The sequence below is a fragment of the Papaver somniferum genome, chromosome 9 (assembly GCF_003573695.1).
Source record: "Papaver somniferum cultivar HN1 chromosome 9, ASM357369v1, whole genome shotgun sequence".
NCBI lineage: Eukaryota > Viridiplantae > Streptophyta > Magnoliopsida > Ranunculales > Papaveraceae > Papaver > Papaver somniferum.
The window spans coordinates 59090411-59109098 of NC_039366.1; the positions used below are offsets into that span (position 1 = coordinate 59090411).

General features: G+C 35.9%; 2 protein-coding genes across 4 annotated transcripts; both read right to left on the reverse strand.

Moving 5' to 3' along the window:
* Nucleotides 1-272: 272 nt before the first annotated feature.
* Nucleotides 273-3908, reverse strand: LOC113313724 (lysosomal Pro-X carboxypeptidase-like). Of its 3 annotated transcripts, none has more exons than XM_026562520.1 (9): nucleotides 3298-3908; nucleotides 3001-3187; nucleotides 2725-2858; nucleotides 2519-2631; nucleotides 2168-2414; nucleotides 1824-1979; nucleotides 1595-1674; nucleotides 1396-1445; nucleotides 273-999 (listed from the first exon to the last, which is right to left on the reverse strand). In XM_026562520.1, exons 1-9 carry the CDS (start codon nucleotides 3718-3720, stop codon nucleotides 842-844), a joined length of 1548 nt encoding a protein of 515 aa, XP_026418305.1. In that variant the 5' UTR covers nucleotides 3721-3908; the 3' UTR covers nucleotides 273-841. The 3 variants fall into 3 exon arrangements, 2 of the variants coding, with proteins under 2 accessions (XP_026418305.1, XP_026418306.1); XR_003342006.1 differs by having other exon boundaries at nucleotides 826-999; nucleotides 1543-1674; XM_026562521.1 differs by lacking the exon at nucleotides 273-999 and having other exon boundaries at nucleotides 1404-1460; nucleotides 1543-1674.
* Nucleotides 3909-9016: 5108 nt separating this feature from the next.
* Nucleotides 9017-12250, reverse strand: LOC113313531 (lysosomal Pro-X carboxypeptidase-like). The gene is made up of 9 exons (XM_026562318.1): nucleotides 11399-12250; nucleotides 11079-11265; nucleotides 10798-10931; nucleotides 10580-10692; nucleotides 10218-10464; nucleotides 9962-10117; nucleotides 9681-9760; nucleotides 9458-9507; nucleotides 9017-9352 (listed from the first exon to the last, which is right to left on the reverse strand). Exons 1-9 carry the CDS (start codon nucleotides 11786-11788, stop codon nucleotides 9195-9197), a joined length of 1515 nt encoding a protein of 504 aa, XP_026418103.1. The 5' UTR covers nucleotides 11789-12250; the 3' UTR covers nucleotides 9017-9194.
* Nucleotides 12251-18688: the final 6438 nt, after the last annotated feature.

Sequence of the window (18688 nt, forward strand, 5' to 3'; positions counted from 1 at the left end):
CGCGGATTTAGTCGGGACCATCCGTATTTTTGCGGGTGCGTGCCCAGACCGTTCGCTAATGGATTGGATGCGGATGGAATTTTTCAAATCCATCGGATGATGGATCGGGTCGGATGCAATCTTGAAAATCCATTGGACATCCATACCCGTTCATTATTTTATCATACTTCTTCGGTACAAATATGAAGTTAGTACATATGTTTTTTTCGCCAAATTAGGTATTCATTTCCTTCCATATTTTGATGATCTTATACAAAACCAATATATTTATAAGTGGACATAGTTGATCTCAAGTACACCAAAAACATCTTACTTTAAAGGGGTTGGGTTGTTCCTCCTCTTCAAATTTTGAGTACCTTCAAAGCATTATACTCAAATCCAATTTTAACCCCTAAATAATGTAGTCTTATTTCTAAAACCATCAGTAAATTTGTTATCTTTATTTCTATATAATACACTTTAATTATATGACAAATTCGTTGGATTATCCGCATCAAATCCGTCCATCCATCCATCCAATGGATGCAAATCCGTTGGATGTTGAATTGGATGCGGATGCCAAATGTGAAATTCATAGGGAATTGGATTGGATGCGGATGAGGTGAAAACCAGTCCATACCGGCCCATGCTCACCCCTAATATAAATAAAGAGAAAACTAGATGGACCCATGGGTCGTGACCCTGTAACAAAGGGCAAATATTGATGTGGCGCCTGTGGATGCTCCAAGGCATTATCAGTAATAATCTTTGTTTTCTTTTTGTTTTGTTTTCTTTTTGTTTTGTTTTTTTTTTTTTTTTTTTTTTTTGAGAGCAGAAGGGCAAATTCTAGAAATACATGAAGCTAACGAGCCCAGTGGTGAGCTTTACTTGTTTTAATGATACGCAAGGCATTGTATTCTTCGATCCACCTTTTGATAATCTCAATCTCAGCCTCTCGATGTTCAATTAACCACTTTGGATCGTCCGGTGATTTATGAAGTAAATCCAAACAATGTGATCCTGACAGTAAATGAAAAACACAAAATTGATCAATTAATCCAATAACGACAATTCCTGGATGAAAAAGACATGTAAAATTTGATACTGTTTAAATGAACGAGAATGTAAAAATAGCCAGGATGTAAACAGTTTCATCCTACCCATTTTCAAATATTTTTTTAATTTACATCGGGATGCATCCAGTTTCACCCTTACTATTTTTTAAGTTTAAGTCATGATGAATTCAGATTTATTCTTGTTATTGTTTTGGTGTCCATTTCACCCATACTAATTTTTACTCGTCCATTAAAACCATGTTTTAAAAATATTTGGACAATTGACCCATTTCACTCGGAATTTCGTGTACATCATCGTAGTACACCTTGCCATTGTATTAGAACATCACCCTTTACGTACCTTTATATGCGGTAATGGCTACGACATTGTCTGAAATATTCTCCAGAACTCTGCCAAAATAAATTCTTATAAAATTTAGATGCATTTACGACCATATAGACACACTTCCGGTATACTAACGTTTTTGATATAAATGCAATCGTTTACCGGTGAATAGAGAGATCCAAAATGGACATTTTGCTAGGAACTCATTACGTACCCTCCACTGCTGTAAGGATCTCTTAATCCATTGGAGTAAATGATGTTGCTAGCAAATACTTGAAGCACCGATTTGATATCCTAAACGAATTGAAATACAGTTAAATTCACATCGGCTCAATGTATCTAATCCCGCCCATACGCATAAGTAAAACGTCAATGGCTTCAGGTCAAATGCCTCCATTAACTGTAAAATGAACAAGCTAGGATTGCAGAGATTAAAATCTTACCTTTCCTCCGAACTCATTTAATATCCAATGCGGTCTTGGTTCCACATTGTACCGGCTTTGACAGGACACTGAGAAATTCTTAAGATCGAAGGGTGATGCCTGAAACATCGTATCCTCGCCATCAACTCCTATGGGCATTACCATCTCACTACATGTCTTGACAAAGCCAAAAAAATGACGAATTTATGGGATGGGATAGAAATTGGCGACAGAAATGAAAAATATTGTGTTGTTACAATAATTCAGATGATAACATCAGGACACTTCTTAATTATCATCGGCTTATTTAACTCATACTAGTATGATTCAAAGTAATTTCAAGTATTAAGAAACTAATGAATTACCTGCCATTGCCATCCTTGGATTGTTTCGGTGTGACGGGTAAATTCACCCATATCATAACAATTTTTTTCGCCCATAAAAGCCGCAGCACCTGATTGTATCCGACTAAGAATGTCAGTTCCTATTGGTGCTCCATCGATGGCACCGCAGATCACTGTAACTGGGTATCTTGGTGGAGCATCATATTGTGCAGATTCAGCGTAAACAGAACCTAAGTAGTCCTTTAGCTCAAACGATTTGCTTAAAGGACTTAACCGTACCATCAAATGTAAAATTATTTAGTTGCATCAATCAAAGTCAATATCTGCAAAAGGAGTAATAAATTATTGACGACTAAGTGAAAGATTTCTTACGAGCAAGTCTTGAATTTTTCACCGAGGATAGCAAGACCATTTTCATGGGAAGCAATTGAATCGATCAGAGACCAGGATTCTTTAATGACATCGTAGCAAAACTTGCTAACTTCCTGTACAACAATTTGACAGTAAGCTTAAAATTTTGGTCAGATACGATGCCACACTTGTTTATTCAATGTATAAGTTCCAAAGGTACTACTGACTCGATAATCTTTGGAGACAATGCTATAATATCCGTATCTCGGTGCAACGTCGCCGAAATACAGAACTGGTGCAGATGACGCTAGAGCTCCATGCGCGATGTGTGGATATTTCAGGCGAAACCATGAAGCCAGAACTGTAAGAAAAGTGTAACCTTTAGAAACTGTTGTAACTAGTAACTATTGATGATCAATATGGTTAACAGTACTGCAACTTGAAAATAAATAAATTGTTTGTGTTTCCTTATGACCTCAGTCAAATGAAGTTGACCTACTTACTTCCGCCGTAAGATCCACCAAAGACTATAACAGGGGAAGAATCAGCGGACATATTTTTCTTTAGATTAATGATAACTTCGGCGTAATCCGCCAGAGCTTGGGCCGAATTGAAGTATCCGAGTGTACTAGCATTTCGAAATGCTTCTTCCCTCGATCCAAATGGAATTGATTTTCCATAGTACCGGTGCTGCATTTCAATCCAAAGATAAATTTGATTTTCCTATGATTACTGGAAATATCAGCAGCAAAAATGTTTTTGCTAAGAAAAGAACACATGGTTCTGTTTTTTACTTTTACCTCTATAAAGACAATGAGAGCTTTAAATTGAGGAGCAGTATCAGACAGGAACCCAATCCCAGCAACATCTGCATCTATATTGGACTCTTCTCCTAAAAAAACAAAGATGGGTGCACTAACATTTGCACCACCCCAATATTTGAAATTGATGACATACTTTTGTTGAAAAGTTTCATAGCTTTCTGGTCTGTAATTGAAGTGATCCAAAGTTTGTGTATAAAAGAATGTCGCGTAGTCATCCGAAGATGCAGTCGCAAGGGAAGAGGATATAGAATTTCGACTGAATTCTATTTGCTTTCTCCCAATTGCACTAAGCCTTGGTGTTGTTCCAGAAACACATATTGATAAAAACAGAAGAACCCCTAAACTTAAGCAAAGGAGGAATGAAATTTTTTGAGTGTTGGTGGTGATGACTCTAAGCATGGCTGGAGGTATGTAGGAGTGGAGCTTTGTGGGAAGAAAAACAAGCAAATGCTTTGTGTGTTTGGTTTATTTATGTTCTGTTTTTGCAATCTTGTTTAAGACTTCGATGAACTCCTAGTGGAGTTCGGATATTTTATAATTTGGTTTTTTTTTTTTACTTTGGATTTTTTTTTCTTTCTTTTTTTCAATAATTTGGTTCTTTGTACTTTGTTGCTGCATATATGTTTTACTCATAGAATCTGATTAAGCTATAGGATATTCATCGCAAAGTTAACTATTTGCATCAATACCTCGTTAACCTTTCACCTTCGCATCGGTTAATAAATCACTTCTCATCGGCAACTTTAAATTGTCCAAACGTAAAGGGACTACTTACATCTCATTGGCAACAAAATTGTGATTGATTTGCTTGTTGGATTAACTTCAACATAGAAGTCACTAACAAGCTGGTTAGGACAAGATTAGGAAATTGATGTAATCCTAAGGGAATTAGAAGTCATCTAGTTCTAAGAAAAATAAAGACATGTAACAAGGTAATAGGATTAGGAAAAGGAATTCATAGTTCTATATATATATGATCACCAAAGTTGTGATTGATCATATGAGCAAGATTAGAGCTTGTGTTTAGTTTTGAGAGATTTTCTAAACATCAATAAAGAGAGTTGTCTTTATATAAGCTAAGTTTCATCTTGCAGTTGCCATTAATTGGTATCAGAGCTTGTTTCTGAGCCATGGAAAACGAAATCACCATTGTGGGTGCAAAACAGTTCACGCCACCATCAATACAAGTTCCAATCCTCAACGCCACAAACTACACAGTATGGGCCATGAGAATGAAGGTACTGATGAAAATCTACAAAGTTTGGGAAACAATTGATCCTGGTACATTGGACCTAGACAAAAACAATGTTGCCATTGGATTACTCTTTCAAGCAATACCAGAATGTCTTGTTCTACAAGTTGGTGAACAGGAAACTTCACAGGAAAATTTGGGATGCAATAAAGGCACGTAATCTCGGAGCTGATCTAGTTAAAGAAGCCCGTCTGCAAACCTTAATGTCTGAATTTGAAAGAATGAAGATGAAAGACACTGATACTATTGATAGCTTTGCAAGAAAGCTATCAGAGATAGCCTCAAAAGCTGCGTCACTTGGACAATCCATTGATGAAGATAAACTGGTAAAGAAGTTTCTCAATAGTTTACCAAGATCCAAGTATATTCATATCATAGCTTATCTCGAACAAGTCTTAGATTTAAAGAAGACTAGCTATGAAGATATAATTGGAAGATTGAAAGCATATGAAGAGAGAATCCTTGATGAAGAAAACAATGAAGAAACTCAAGGAAAACTCTTGTACATACACTCTTACCAAAAAAACTCTGCGACAGGAGGAAGAGGTCGTGGAAGAGGTGGTAGAGGAAACAGAGGTCGAGGAAGGTTTAACTCACAAGATAGAACAACAAGTCAGAATGATCAAAACCAAGGGAAAGAAAAGAAGGATAGATCAAACATTATTTGTTACAGATGTGAGGACACTTCTCCTCTGTATGCCCTGAAAGAATACAAACGATGGAAGAAGCAAACAAGAATGAAACAAGGGAAGCAGATACAGCTCTTTTCATGCACGAAGTTGTATTCTTAAACGAACGGAAACTAATACCAAAGAACTACGAATCAAAGGATGGAGAAGAAGGAATCTAGTATTTAGATAATGGAGCCAGCAATCACATGACTGGTAAGAGACACTACTTTTCTGAACTCAATGAGAAAATCAAAGGACAAGTGAAGTTTGGGGATGGATCTTCTGTAGAAATTGAAGGGAAATGATCAATTCTATTTCTGAGCAAGACCGAAGAACAGAAGCTTGTCACAAACATCTACTTCATCCCAAACTTACAAAGCAACATTCTAAGTTTAGGACAAGCTACAGAAGTTGGATGTGATGTTAGGATGCGACAAGATTATCTAACAGTTCATGACCCAAGTGGAATAATTTTAGTTAGAGTCTCACGCTCACAGAATAGACTCTACAAGATAAGTCTTATGATTGGAAGGCCATTGTGTTTGAATATGAGACTGGAAGATCAGACATGGAAGTGGCACGCAAGGTTAGGACACATAAGTTTCAGAACCTTAAAAACTATGTCTCAGAACAAGATGATTCGAGGGCTACCACAGATAAACGATGAATCAAAGATCTGTGAATCATGTTTAGTTGGGAAACAAACGCGTCAAGGTTTTCCAAAAACAACAACATTCAGAGCCTCAAAGCCATTAGAGCTTCTTCATGCTGATTTATGTGGTCCTATTACACCACAAACCCTTGCAAATAACAAATACATATTTGTTATTATAGATGACTTCTCAAGATATATGTGGTCTATTCTTATGAAAGAAAAGAGTGAAGCATTTGACAGATTCAAAGCTTACAGATTATTCAATCCAACAAAGAAAAGAGTAATAGTGAGTCGAGATGTGGTATTCGATGAAAAAGCGAACTGGAAAGAAACTAATGATGGACCAAGTAGGGATCCAGGAATGTTTCACATGAGATGGGGTCAAGTAACTGATGAAGGCGAAGGACCCATAATCATCAATACCAATGGAAACAATGATGTTAATCAAGAAGAAGAAGAGAATAATGAAAACACTGAGAATAACGAAGAAGAAGAAGAAGAAGAAGAAGAAGAGGAGATCGATGAAATAACTCAACCCATTCCACTGCGAAAATCAACAAGACAGATATAAAATCCACAGTATCTGGAGGATTATGTTCTTCAAGCTGCAGAAGAATGTGAGATTATGCTACTTTCTGTTAATGATGAACCAAGGAATTTTCAGGAAGCAAAGGTCTCGACTAAATGGACACAAGCATGTAGAGAAGAAATTATTTCAATCAACAGAAACAAGACTTGGTTTCTAGTTGATAAGCCAGGTGGGGTAAAGGTGATTGGTCTTAAGTGGATCTTCAAAATAAAACGGAATGCTGATGGTACTTTCAACAAATATAAGGCAAGACTTGTATCTAAGGGATACGTTCAAGAATCAGGCATAGACTTTGATGAAGTTTTCGCACCAGTTGCTAGACTAGAGAAAATTCGTCTCTTAATAGCAGAAGCAGCATCAAACTCATGGGAAATTCACCACTTAGACGTTAAGACAGCATTCTTACATGGTGAATTGCGAGAAGATGTGTATGTTGAACAACCAAAAGGTTTTGAAGTAAAAGGACAAGAGCATAAGGTTTATAAGTTATCAAAAGCTCTATATGGTCTAAGACAAGCTCCTCGATCCTGGAATACAAAGTTAGATCAAATCTTAAGAGAAATCAGATTTGTTAAGTGCTCTAAAGAAACATCAGTATACAGAAGAGAAGAAAAGGGAACGCTTCTTGTGATTGCAGTCTATGTAGATGATCTATTTTTGACTGGCAACTCCCTTAAGGTGATCAATGAGTTCAAGAGATAAATGTCATCAAAGTTTGAGATGTCAGACCTCGGAAAACTCACTTATTACCTTGGCATAGAAGTTCATCAAGGAGTGGATGGGATTCAGATTAAACAAGAAGCTTATGCAAGGAGAATTCTGAAAGAAGCAGGACTTGAAACTTGTAATCCAACTAAGATACCAATGGAGTTTGGACTTAAAGTTTCAAAGGCACAAGAAGAAGCAGAGATTGATTCAACGAGTTATAGAAGAAATGTTGGATGCCTAAGATACTTATTACACACAAGACCAGATTTGGCTTTCTCTGTGGGAGTAGCAAGCCGTTATATGCAGAGTCCACGCAAGTCTCATGGTGATGTAATAAAGCAAATATTGAGATATCTAAGAGGAACAATCAGTTGTGCATTGAAGTATGGTCGAGGAGGATCAAAAGGAATTGTTGGGTATAGTGACAGCAGTCATAATATTGACCAAGATGATGGAAAAGGTACAACTGGTCATATATTTTATCTAGGTGAAGCACCTATTACATGGTGTTCACAGAAGCAAGACACTGTAGCCCTCTCATCCTGTGAAGCTGAGTTTATGGCCGCAACAGAAGGAGCTAAACAATCAATATGGCTTCAAGAACTGTTGGTGAAATCAAAGGAAGAGAACCTGAAAAAGTTCTCATCAAGATTGATAATAAGTCTGCAATTGCACTCACTAAAAATCCAGTGTTTCATGGGAAGACGAAACACATTCACAAAAGGTATCATTTCATACGAGAATGCATCGAGAAGGAGGTCATTAACGTAGAACACATACCTGGAACTGAGCAGAAGGCAGATATATTGACAAAGGCATTAGCTCGGATCAAGTTTGACGAAATGAGGAAATTAATAGGAGTACAAGATTTCTCACAAGCACAGTTGAAGCTTAAGGGGGAGAATGTTGGATTAACTTCAACATAGAAGTCACTAACAAGCTGGTTAGGACAAGATTAGGAAATTGATGTAATCCTAAAGGAATTAGAAGTCATCTAGTTCTAAGAAAAGGAAAGACATGTAATAAGGTAATAGGACTAGGAAAAGGAATTCATAGTTCTATATATATATATGATCACCAAAGTTGATCATATGAGCCAGATTAGAGCTTGTGTTTAGTTTTGAGAGATTTTCTAAACATCAATTAAGAGAGTTGTCTTTATATAAGCTAAATTTCATCTTGCAGTTGCCATTATTGTTGAACAACACCCAAGTACTTTGTTGGTTTCAACGAAAAACAATAACGTCACGGTGGTGGCTTGTTCTTGTTGGTCGCTTTCTATCTTCGCTCACCAATAATACAAAGATTAAAAGAATATAGTTGTTTGCATATGAATAAAGATCCATAAAAAGAACGCAGAAAATGAGGCCAAAAACTAAGAAGAAAAAAAGAAAACTAAACTAAGCTAGTTATAAACATCATCGGGATTTACATATATATAGTAATCCTGGCCTCCTGGGCAGTTGTAGGGGTCTAAGGCTAAGGCATTAATGAATGGAGTTGTATTTTTGAAAATGGGGTCGAAGACAATAATCAATAGAGTTCTATGTTTGTGGACCGGGTAGGTCGTTTTTGATGGTCCCGTCCCGTCCCGTTTTCTAAAAAGTTTAACTCTCCTATTTGAGTTAAAGTTAATTTTAAATCTCATGAGTTTGATATCTCTTGACGTTTCTAATTTTCTTCATAATTGGTCGATTTATTACAATCTATACGGCTATACACCTAAATGACTTTTGGAAAAATTACAAACTGTAAGTTTGAAGGGCAAAATGTAGATGTGCCAACTGTGGACGCTTTACGGCATCATTTGGTTATAAGATTCTTTTTATTTAATTTATTAAGGGACCATAATTAATATTTTTAATGTCTTGCAAATATAATTAATATTTGGTTATAAGATTCTTTTTTGATGTTCTTGAAGCTTGATAATTGAATCTGAAGTCAAATACATGAAGACAATTTGTCCGTAAAAGAGTTTCCCCTTTCTCATTCATGGTACTAACGAGCCAGGCGGTGAGCTTTACTTGTTTGAATCATACGCAAGACATTGTATTCATCGATCCATGTTTTGATAATCTGAATCTCAGCCTCTCTCTGTTCAACTAACCACTTTGGATCATCCCATGATTTATGAAGTACGTCCAAACAATGTGATCCTGAAAGTGAACGAAAAACAGCATTTTAAATAAATAATTATACTCAATTAATCAGAATTCATTCATGATGTAGCAGAGTAATAAGAAGATCACCGTTTTACGTACCTTTATCCGTGGTAATGGCTACGACATTGTCTGATATACTCTCCAGCACTCTGCCAAAATAATTTTGAAAACTTTTATATACATTTACGACCATGCTATATGACACTCCTGATCTAAATTGTTGTATCCAGTCCTAAGAAAAACCCGAGTTGAGACATTTCCCTAAGAAAAAATTAACTAATAATTTTGAATTGGTATTTTTTTTTAGGAACTCATTACATACCCTCCACTGCTGTAAGGATCTCTTAATCCATTGGAGTAAATGATGTTGCTAGCGAATTGTCGAAGCACCAGTTTTATATCCTGAAAGCATCCAAGTACACTTAATTCCCATCAATGTATACTATATGATAATAATAACAAAAGAAGAAAATGAATACTTTCCCATAAGCCCAAGTAAAACGTCAATTTCTATCTGTTTCTAACCAGGAGTAATGGCTTCAGGTGAATTGCCCCATTAACTGTAAAATGAACAAGCTAGGATTGCAGAGAATAAAATATTACCTTTCCTCCGAACTCATTTAATATCCAATGCGGTCTTGGTTCCACATTGTACCGGCTTCGGCAGGATCTGGAGAAATTCTTAAGATCGAAGGGTGATGCCTGAAACATCGTATCCTTGCCATCATCCCCGATGGGCATTACCATCTCACTACATGTCTTTACAAAACCAAAAAAAGACGAAAGATGAAAAATATTCTGTTGATACAATAATTCAAAAAACTCGATCTCGCAAGTGTTAAGAAACTAATGAAATAACCTGCCATCGCCATCCTTGGTCTGTTTCGGCTGTACCAGTAAATTCACCCATATCATAGCAATTTCGTTTGCCCTTATAAGCCGCAACACCTGATTGTACCCGACTAAGAATGTCACTACCTCTCGGTGCTCCATCGATGGCATTGCAGATCAGAGTGACTGGGTATTTTGGTGGAGCATCATATTGTGCAGATTCAGTGTAAATAGAACCTAAGTAGTCCTTTAGCTCAGACGATTCGTTTAAAGGACTTAATCGTACCATCAAATGTAGAAATTAATTAGTTGCGTCCTTTAAAGTCAAATTAAATCCGGTAGGAATAATAAAATTTTGACGAGTAAGTGTTGACGTGCAAGATTTCTTACGAGCAAGTCTTGAACTTTTCACTGAGTATAGCAAGACCATTTTCGTCAGAGGCAACTGAATCGATCACTGACCAGGATTGCTTAATGACATCGTAACAAGACTTGCTAGTTTCCTGTAAATACAAATCAAAAATTCGAACAAATATGCGATTGACTTCGATGTGACACTTATTTATTCAAATTGTAAGAAATAATCAAGTTCCAAAGGTATTACTGACTCGATAATCTTTGGAGACAATGCTAAGATATCCATATTCTGGTGCAACGTCATCAAAATACAGAACCGGTGCGGATGATGCTAGAGCTCCATGCGCGATATGTGGATATTTCAGGCGAAACCATGAAGCCAGCACTGTATAAGGAAAAAGGAACCTTTTATGAGAAACTGTGGTAGCTAACTAATTATGATCAATATGGTTAATTAGGAAATAAGCAAATTGTTTTTATATTTCATGATAACCGGTCAAATGAAATTAACCTACAAAGATAAGATACTTACTTCCACCATAAGATGCACCAATGACTATAACAGGGGAATAATCAGCGGACAGATTTTTCTTTAAACTAGTGATAACTTCAGCATAATCTGCCAGAGCTTGGGACGAACTAAAGTATCCGAGTGTACTAGCATTCCGAAATGCTTCTTCCCTGGATCCAAATGGGATCGATTCTCCGTAGTACCGGTGCTGTATAATGTATACCATCCATCCAAAGAATACTATTAGTTTTCCTATACATTGAAATATCAGCAACAACAACAACAACAAAAAATAAAAATAAAAAAAATAATGAACATACGGTTCTGTTTTTTACATTCACCTCTATAAAGACAATGAGAGCTTTAAATTGAGGAGCATTATCAGACAGGAATCCAATCCCAGCAACATCTCCATCTATACTGGCCTCTGCTCCTAACGAAACAAAAATAGGTGCACTAACAGTTGCACCACCCCAATATTTGAAATTGATCACATATTTTTGTTGAAAAGTTTCATAGCTTTCTGGCCTATAGTTGAAGTGATCTAGAGTTTGTGTATAAAAGAAAGTTTTGTAGTCATCTGAATACATTGCACTTCGACCGTATTTTCTCCCAATTGCACCAAGCCTTGGTGTTGTTCCAGAGATGCATATTGATAGAAACAGAACCCACAAACTTAAGCAAAGGAGGACTGGATTTCTTTCAGTGTTGGTGGTGATGAATCTAAGCATGGCTGTAGATGTGTTGTTGGAGAGTAGAGCTGTGTGGAAAAAAAATATAGAGTTTCTTGAGTTTCAACGGAGAACATTTATAAAGCTACGGTGGTGGCTCATTTGAGTTGTATACTACGATTCTCGGCGATCGTTTTCTATCTGTGCTCACCATTAATACAGAAACTAAAAAGAATATAGTTACATGTGCAAATGACAAAAAGATCAAGAACCGTGCACAAAAGACCAAAGAAGATGAGGCCTGAAATTTGCTAAAACCTCTCATCATATCATATATATCGTCAGGCAACATCAGAGTTACACATATAGTAATCCTGGAAAGTTTTAGGGGGGATCATCAGAATTGCATATATAGTTATACGTGTGCAAATGATAAAAAGATCAAGAACCATAAAAAGAACAAAGAAAATGAGGAGAATTTTTTTCTAAAAAAACAAACTAATTAAGCCAGTTATAAACCTCTCATCTCTCATATCATATATATCGACTGGCAACATCATCAAGATTTACATACATATACTAATCCTGGACAGTTCTAGTGGTCTAGGACTAATGAATTAATGGAGTTCTATTTTTGCAGGTGGGTCGAAAGCAATAATCAATGGAGTTCTATGTTTGTGGACCGGGTAGGTTAGTTTTAATGGTCCTATTTGGTGAAAAGTTTAACTCTTCTATCCAAGGTCAAAGTTAATTTTAATTCTCTGAGATAGAGTTTGATGTCTCTTTCAAAAAAAAAATGATAAATTGTTAATTGGTACCTAGTTTTGTCCTACAAGGGCTCCTATGGCAATGTTTAAATCCAATTTTTTGCTCAGCCAAGTAGATAGGCAAAATGGATTTTTCACCATAGTTAAGGAAGTGGGCGGACGATGAATAAGGATTTTCCACTATAGTGAAGGAAGTAGGGGGACGATGAAGAAACGCGCGACTAAAGTTGGCCCGTGCGGTTCTACGACATCCACGGGTGGCTTAGCCAAGGATGCCGACGGCTAGTTTTCCAACGGACACCTGAACGATTATTTTTCACCCAAATAAACATTACTTAATTTCTTCTTCCAAAGTCATAACATTCTTTCATTCAATCATTTTTCTTTCAATTTTAGTTTTTAACTATGAATCCTAATTTGAGTTTTCCGAGGAAAATATGGAAATGGATGAAACCTTGCATGAAGAAGAAAGATAATTGTATATAGAGATTTTGCGCCAAATGGATGAAGATACACTTGAGGATAAAATGCGGAGAAGTTTTTTAAGTTGCAATTACATTCAGGGATGATACTAAAACCTTTAGAATGACAAGAAGTTATGACTAGAAGATGGACGTGGCGAGATCGGCATTTTTACCACGACAAGATGACGCATGATTATTTGAATTCTGAATGTGTGCACTCCGATGCAGATTTTCAACGTCGATTTCGTAAGGGCCGCAACTTGATCCAAAGGATTATTGCTGGGCTTTATCAGGTGCAACCTTTATTTAATTATCAGTATGATGCATGACATGTACGAGACTTTAGTTCTAAACAACTACTGCAGCTCTCTGAATACTATGTTATGGGGTATTATCGGATTCTACAGATGAGTACATTCGTATGGGAAAAACAACCGTATTTAGGTATCCCAAAATGTTTTGTGAAACAATAGCCGAGTATCTTGGTCCAACTTTCTTACCAAAACCTACTCAGATAGATGTTGATAGAATCATTGTCGAAAACACAATTAGTGGTTTTCCTGGAATGCTAGCTATGTAGTCTTGATTGCATGCACTAAATGTGGCATTCGTGTCTGGCTAAATGGGCAGGTCAATATAAGGGTCACTATCTAAAACCACTTGTAATATTTGAGGCTTCGGCTACTTATGATTGTTGGATTTGGCATGTTTTTTTTGGACTCTTAGGTTCACAAAATGATATCAAAATTTTGCATAAATCACCATTATTTGGAGATCTTAAGCATGGGCTGGCACCACATTGTAATTTCACCATCAACGGGAATGACTACACTCAGGGGTATTATCTGGCAGACGGGATCTATCCAAAATGGTCAACTTTGATTCAAGCCTATAGTTAGACAAGCTTTAGACCAATGACTTCGAATGATATGAAGTATTTTAGCGGACAATAAATGGTTCTGAGAAAGGATGTTGAAAGCGCTTTTGGAATTTTGAAAGGGTTTTTTTTTTATCTTCAAGAATGAACAAAATTATGCTAATAACAAAATTATGCTAATCTAGTTAATTATTGTGGTCATTGAGAAAATCAGACGTGACCCCACCTGGACTAGTTATCCAAACGAAGATTTGAGATCGAGGATTTTAGTGAACCACGGACGTCCTGCAAGAGAATATAGACTTGTCACCGACAGAATTCAAAACTGGGGCTTATATGGACAGTTAAGGGAATATCTAATTGCTGACCTTTGGGCTAGAAGAGGAGCTGCGCGCGGTCATGAAAACTCAGCCAATTAGATGTTTTTTTCTTCTCGTTTAAATGTTGTTTTAGTTTAGTCATGTTTTAAATAGTTTATGTACTTTGAAGTAAGATGTAATGTAGCGAGACCATTTAAACTAAGTGATAAATTAAAAAGCTAAGGGAAATTATTTTTGTATAAGTACCGCATTAAAAACTAAGTTAAACTATACCATTATAGTTAAGAATTAACTAAAATATTTAGTTTTCCAATTTAAATAAAACCTAACTACTATATTTAAATTAAAACTAGCTACTACATTTAATCAAAATGGTGTTCGTTTTCATCTTCTTTCGAGGCATCGACATCATCATCCTAATTCTCTTTCATGTTAGGTTGTGGGTTTTGTTGTTCCACCTTATCCGTTTCCTGCTCTCATCACCTAAGTTGTCGTGAATTCATTAATGAAGTTTTCATGAAGAGTAGTTTGTTCATGTTAAAATCCCTGTAATGATGTTCTCGCGAAAGACGACTTTTTCGAGTTACATTAACGTCTTTGCCTGATATGCTCTTCTATCTTGTTCTACTTGATGCTCCATTTCCTTGTGCTTAGAATAATTGAACTCGTTTGAACCTTCTTCTGATGCTTTTTGGGCTGCGTCTCTTGCAGCTTTTTTGGCCTTCTGACCGCTCATCTTCTTCTTTTGATATTATTATTAACATCCAGATTGGTGTGTTGTTGTTCTTGACTACTTGTAGACCCAATATGTGGAGATGCATTTCATTCCATATAGGAAGCAGGTGCACCACTCTGAAAATCCTGCGATATTGGACCATATGGTGATCTTTTTTGGCACTTGATTACCTTCCAGTATGAATTAAATTTGTTAAGTACCCTTCTGAATGTTGAAACAACTTTCATATTGGAAACCACCTTGTGTGATATTTGCCACTCATATCTGCATCTTCGTTCAAAGCGGGTTCTCCTTCACCGCTTTTCTTGCATCTGAACTTTGCATGATCGAAGCTATGTATTCACTGACATCTTTGCTAATCGCATGAAAACAATGACTCATCCCATCGGGATTATGAGCATTGATGTTACCAGTTTCTTCAAAAAAATTTGAAATATCTTTCCATAAAATATATCCCCCTATTGCTGGTATCCATTAATTTGATCTACTGTAAATAATACATAATTCCTACAAAATGATTCATCTTCATCCATCGTGAACTTAACACCAAGAACTTTAGTGGATCTTTGTTGTGTTTGTTATTGGGATTGTTGCGAGGAGGTTTCTATGTTTGTTATAAAAAGTTATTTTTGGAAATTTTCTGATTCATTGAGATGGTATATGGATATGTGTGCTTGAAATGAAGGAAAATTGAGTATTGAGATGGTGAAAAGACGAGGGTACCCAAATACACCACAATATTTTTATTTGATCACAACCTATTCAATCTCTACCGTGTATAAACCTCTTGGAGCAACAATCACTCAAGGAATATTTCAACACAGTGTCCACTTGAAATAGGGTTAGTCCGGACTGGCCTAACACGTGAATAATTATATCAGACAAGTGGAGAAATCCAATACACTTTGTGTGATCGTCTATGGATATGAAATCGAGACAATACTACAACAAAGTGTTCACTTGATAACCGAAACCTTATAAGATAAATATCAAGTGCCTAGTTAACGTACAAGTGTAATTACTTTAATTATAATATAAAAACAATTATAATGCGGAAATAAAGTAAAGCACACACCAGAATTTTGTTAACGATGAAAACTACAATCTTGTAGAAAAACCCCCGGACCTAGTCCAGATTTGAATACTCAATGAATTAAGACGCTACAAAAAGTAAACCTGCAACTTCGTGTAGACACTACTAAGTAAACTTAAATCCTAGTTACTCAGCTTCAGCAGTATTCTTGTTTTGACAATTTCTAGCAGAACCGTTGTTCTCTATATATATTTGTTTTAACAATATCTAGCAGAACCGAAGTTCTCAATAGATATTTGATATTAGATATCCTAGCAGAACAAACGTTCTCTTTAGGACTTAAATGTAATCTATCTTCTTAATGGTTCAATCTTTCAAGACAGGATTCCTTTGGATCGTATTCCAAACGGTAAAGGATAAACTGTTTGGTAACAAAACTCACTTTTTAATCACAATACCGAAATATATGATATAAGCGTAGTTAAGGATCTTCAATTTTTAAGACCTGTTACCAGATCCGAAGTTCCTCTATTACAAGATCAAACAAGACAATGATTACCGAAATAATCAGTCTTGATTACAAGGTTTATGATAGAATCACAAACTACTTGTTGATCTTAAAAAGGGTTATGTTTATTAAAAATAAACAACCTCTTTAATCCCCGAAAATCAAGTCACAGAAACTTACACCAAAAAATCAAAACACAAGAACAGAAGTCTTCAAATCTTCAAAGTCTTCAATCTTCGATTTAATCTTCAAAGTAACAACCTACAAAAACAAACTTGATTCCTTATTGATTTGTCGCACAGAACGGAGTCTGTTAACAATGGAAAATCAATGAATCTATCTTACGGATCTAGAAATACTTAGATCCGTAGAAACGTTGATCTTTGATCTAGTTTGAGTGAGCCTTATATCAGAAGAGAAGGTTCTCAAGAATAAACAAACCAGGTGCAGTCAAAGATTCAACTACCATTAGTTAAACAAATCAATAATCGGAAACTGAAATAACAATGCAATCTTCTAGTTTCCCACCAACGGTACTAATAGAGCTTCTCAATCCCAAAGAAGACTTTAAACTGAGCGGCTGTAAGAGATTTCGCCTAATTAGGTTACTCTCCTCTCCGAATAGGCGGCTACACCAGTAACAACACAACTGAGGAATTTTGCTGTCACGAAGGATTAGTTTGGTAGAGATGCAAACTTAGGCATTTATAGATCAAGGAAGTTTGGACACCAAGGAATTTCCAAAACCGAAAATATTATCAAGATATGCAATAAATAGCAAAATTTGGTTTTCATAATTTCTGTAAATAAGATGCTCAAATCTTAATGTTGACATTATTCACATATCCATATTAACCAAATATATTTTCGGTATCTCTAATATTTCTAGAATAACAGAAAATTCGAAAATCTCTTTTTGGATATATTTTTGTTTTAAAAACACAAAACGTGCTCAGATTGGGTTGAGATTTCTTGAGGCCGATTGCACATGTTCATAGGATCGGTTCCCCCTTGTTGCACATGTTCATAGGATCGGTTCCCCCTTATTTATGGTATAAACTTGTATTCGGTTGCACATGTTCATACCATCTCAGGTGATTACTTAAGATCGGTATCACTAATAAAAGTCATACCAATACATAAGTCAGGTCTTTGTGAATAGTTTTACCAAGAACACAAACAAGTCATGAACGGTTATACTAATCACACATATTGGTTGTTCACAAGATATGCAATGAATAACAATACCAATAACGCCTGATGATTTCCTTTTCGATTCACAAACCAAGTTCATGAATTTACTTCCTTAGAACACATGTAAAACATTGTTCCCTAGGATGAAATTCTCACCTTTACCCATATACATAGTCATAATAGCATCTAAAGGATTATGTCGATGTCATATCTACGAAGTTCTAAAGATAAACATTATACTTCGTGATTCAATAAATTCCTTAGCACATTGATCATAATAGTATAACTTTGCATGTTATGTTTTCAATCTAAAAGACTTGAAAGACACGGGATAGATATGGAACAAGTCAAGTTATAGTTACTAACCTCAAGCTGAAGGATGATGTCTTTGTTGTCTTCAATCCATCTTCAGATCTTTTTGAGTAACTAGAGCACAATACTTCTATCATTTCTAGTCTAACCTATCGAAGTTGACTGTAGTTTACATAATAGCGACTCGAGTTTTGGAACTAAATATGACAACCAATCTTGACATACCAACGCTTGGTGGGTTCATACGAGAAGTTCTCTAACAATCTCCTCCTTTGTCAATTTAGTGACAAAACTCTATTACATATGGAGATAAACGAATTACAAAAAAAACTCATACTAATCTTCATACGCTAAATTCACATTTCAACACCACAAAAAACTGGAGATATTCAAACCATAAATGTCATTGTTGACATTATAATAACAAAGCTATACTACTCCCCCTAAAGGTAAGATAGGTAAATTTTCAATCCACACGTCTTTGTTATACCGCGTAATATGATATGTTACTCCCCCTTAGTCTGTGTTTTCACTCTTTCGTTTAGATAACCGTTCAAGCACCAATGTTCTTTTCCTTAGCGATACCAATTAATATAAAATCAATGCCAGTATCACTTGTTTACTCCATATATTTCTCCCCCTTTTTGTCACAAAATGACAAAGAAACGAAAAAATAAAGGACAACACGAAAAGAATCTTACAAATCTCAAAATAGACTTGCAACCTGTAGAGTTAGGAACGAGGGTTCC

Excerpts from the sequence above, each read along its gene's own strand:
- LOC113313724 (XM_026562520.1), bottom strand. The coding sequence starts at position 3,720 with ATGCTTAGAGTCATCACCACCAACACTCAAAAAATTTCATTCCTCCTT. Across the intron at positions 1,980-2,167 it reads TCCAAGGATGGCAATGGCAG|ACATGTAGTGAGATGGTAAT; the intron begins GTAATTCATTAG and ends GGCTTTGTCAAG. Across the intron at positions 1,000-1,395 it reads AGCCATTACCGCATATAAAG|GATCACATTGTTTGGATTTA; the intron begins GTACGTAAAGGG and ends ATTTACTGTCAG.
- LOC113313531 (XM_026562318.1), bottom strand. The coding sequence starts at position 11,788 with ATGCTTAGATTCATCACCACCAACACTGAAAGAAATCCAGTCCTCCTT. Across the intron at positions 10,465-10,579 it reads GAAAAGTTCAAGACTTGCTC|TCCTTTAAACGAATCGTCTG; the intron begins GTAAGAAATCTT and ends GGTACGATTAAG. Across the intron at positions 9,761-9,961 it reads TAAATGAGTTCGGAGGAAAG|GATATAAAACTGGTGCTTCG; the intron begins GTAATATTTTAT and ends GGATGCTTTCAG.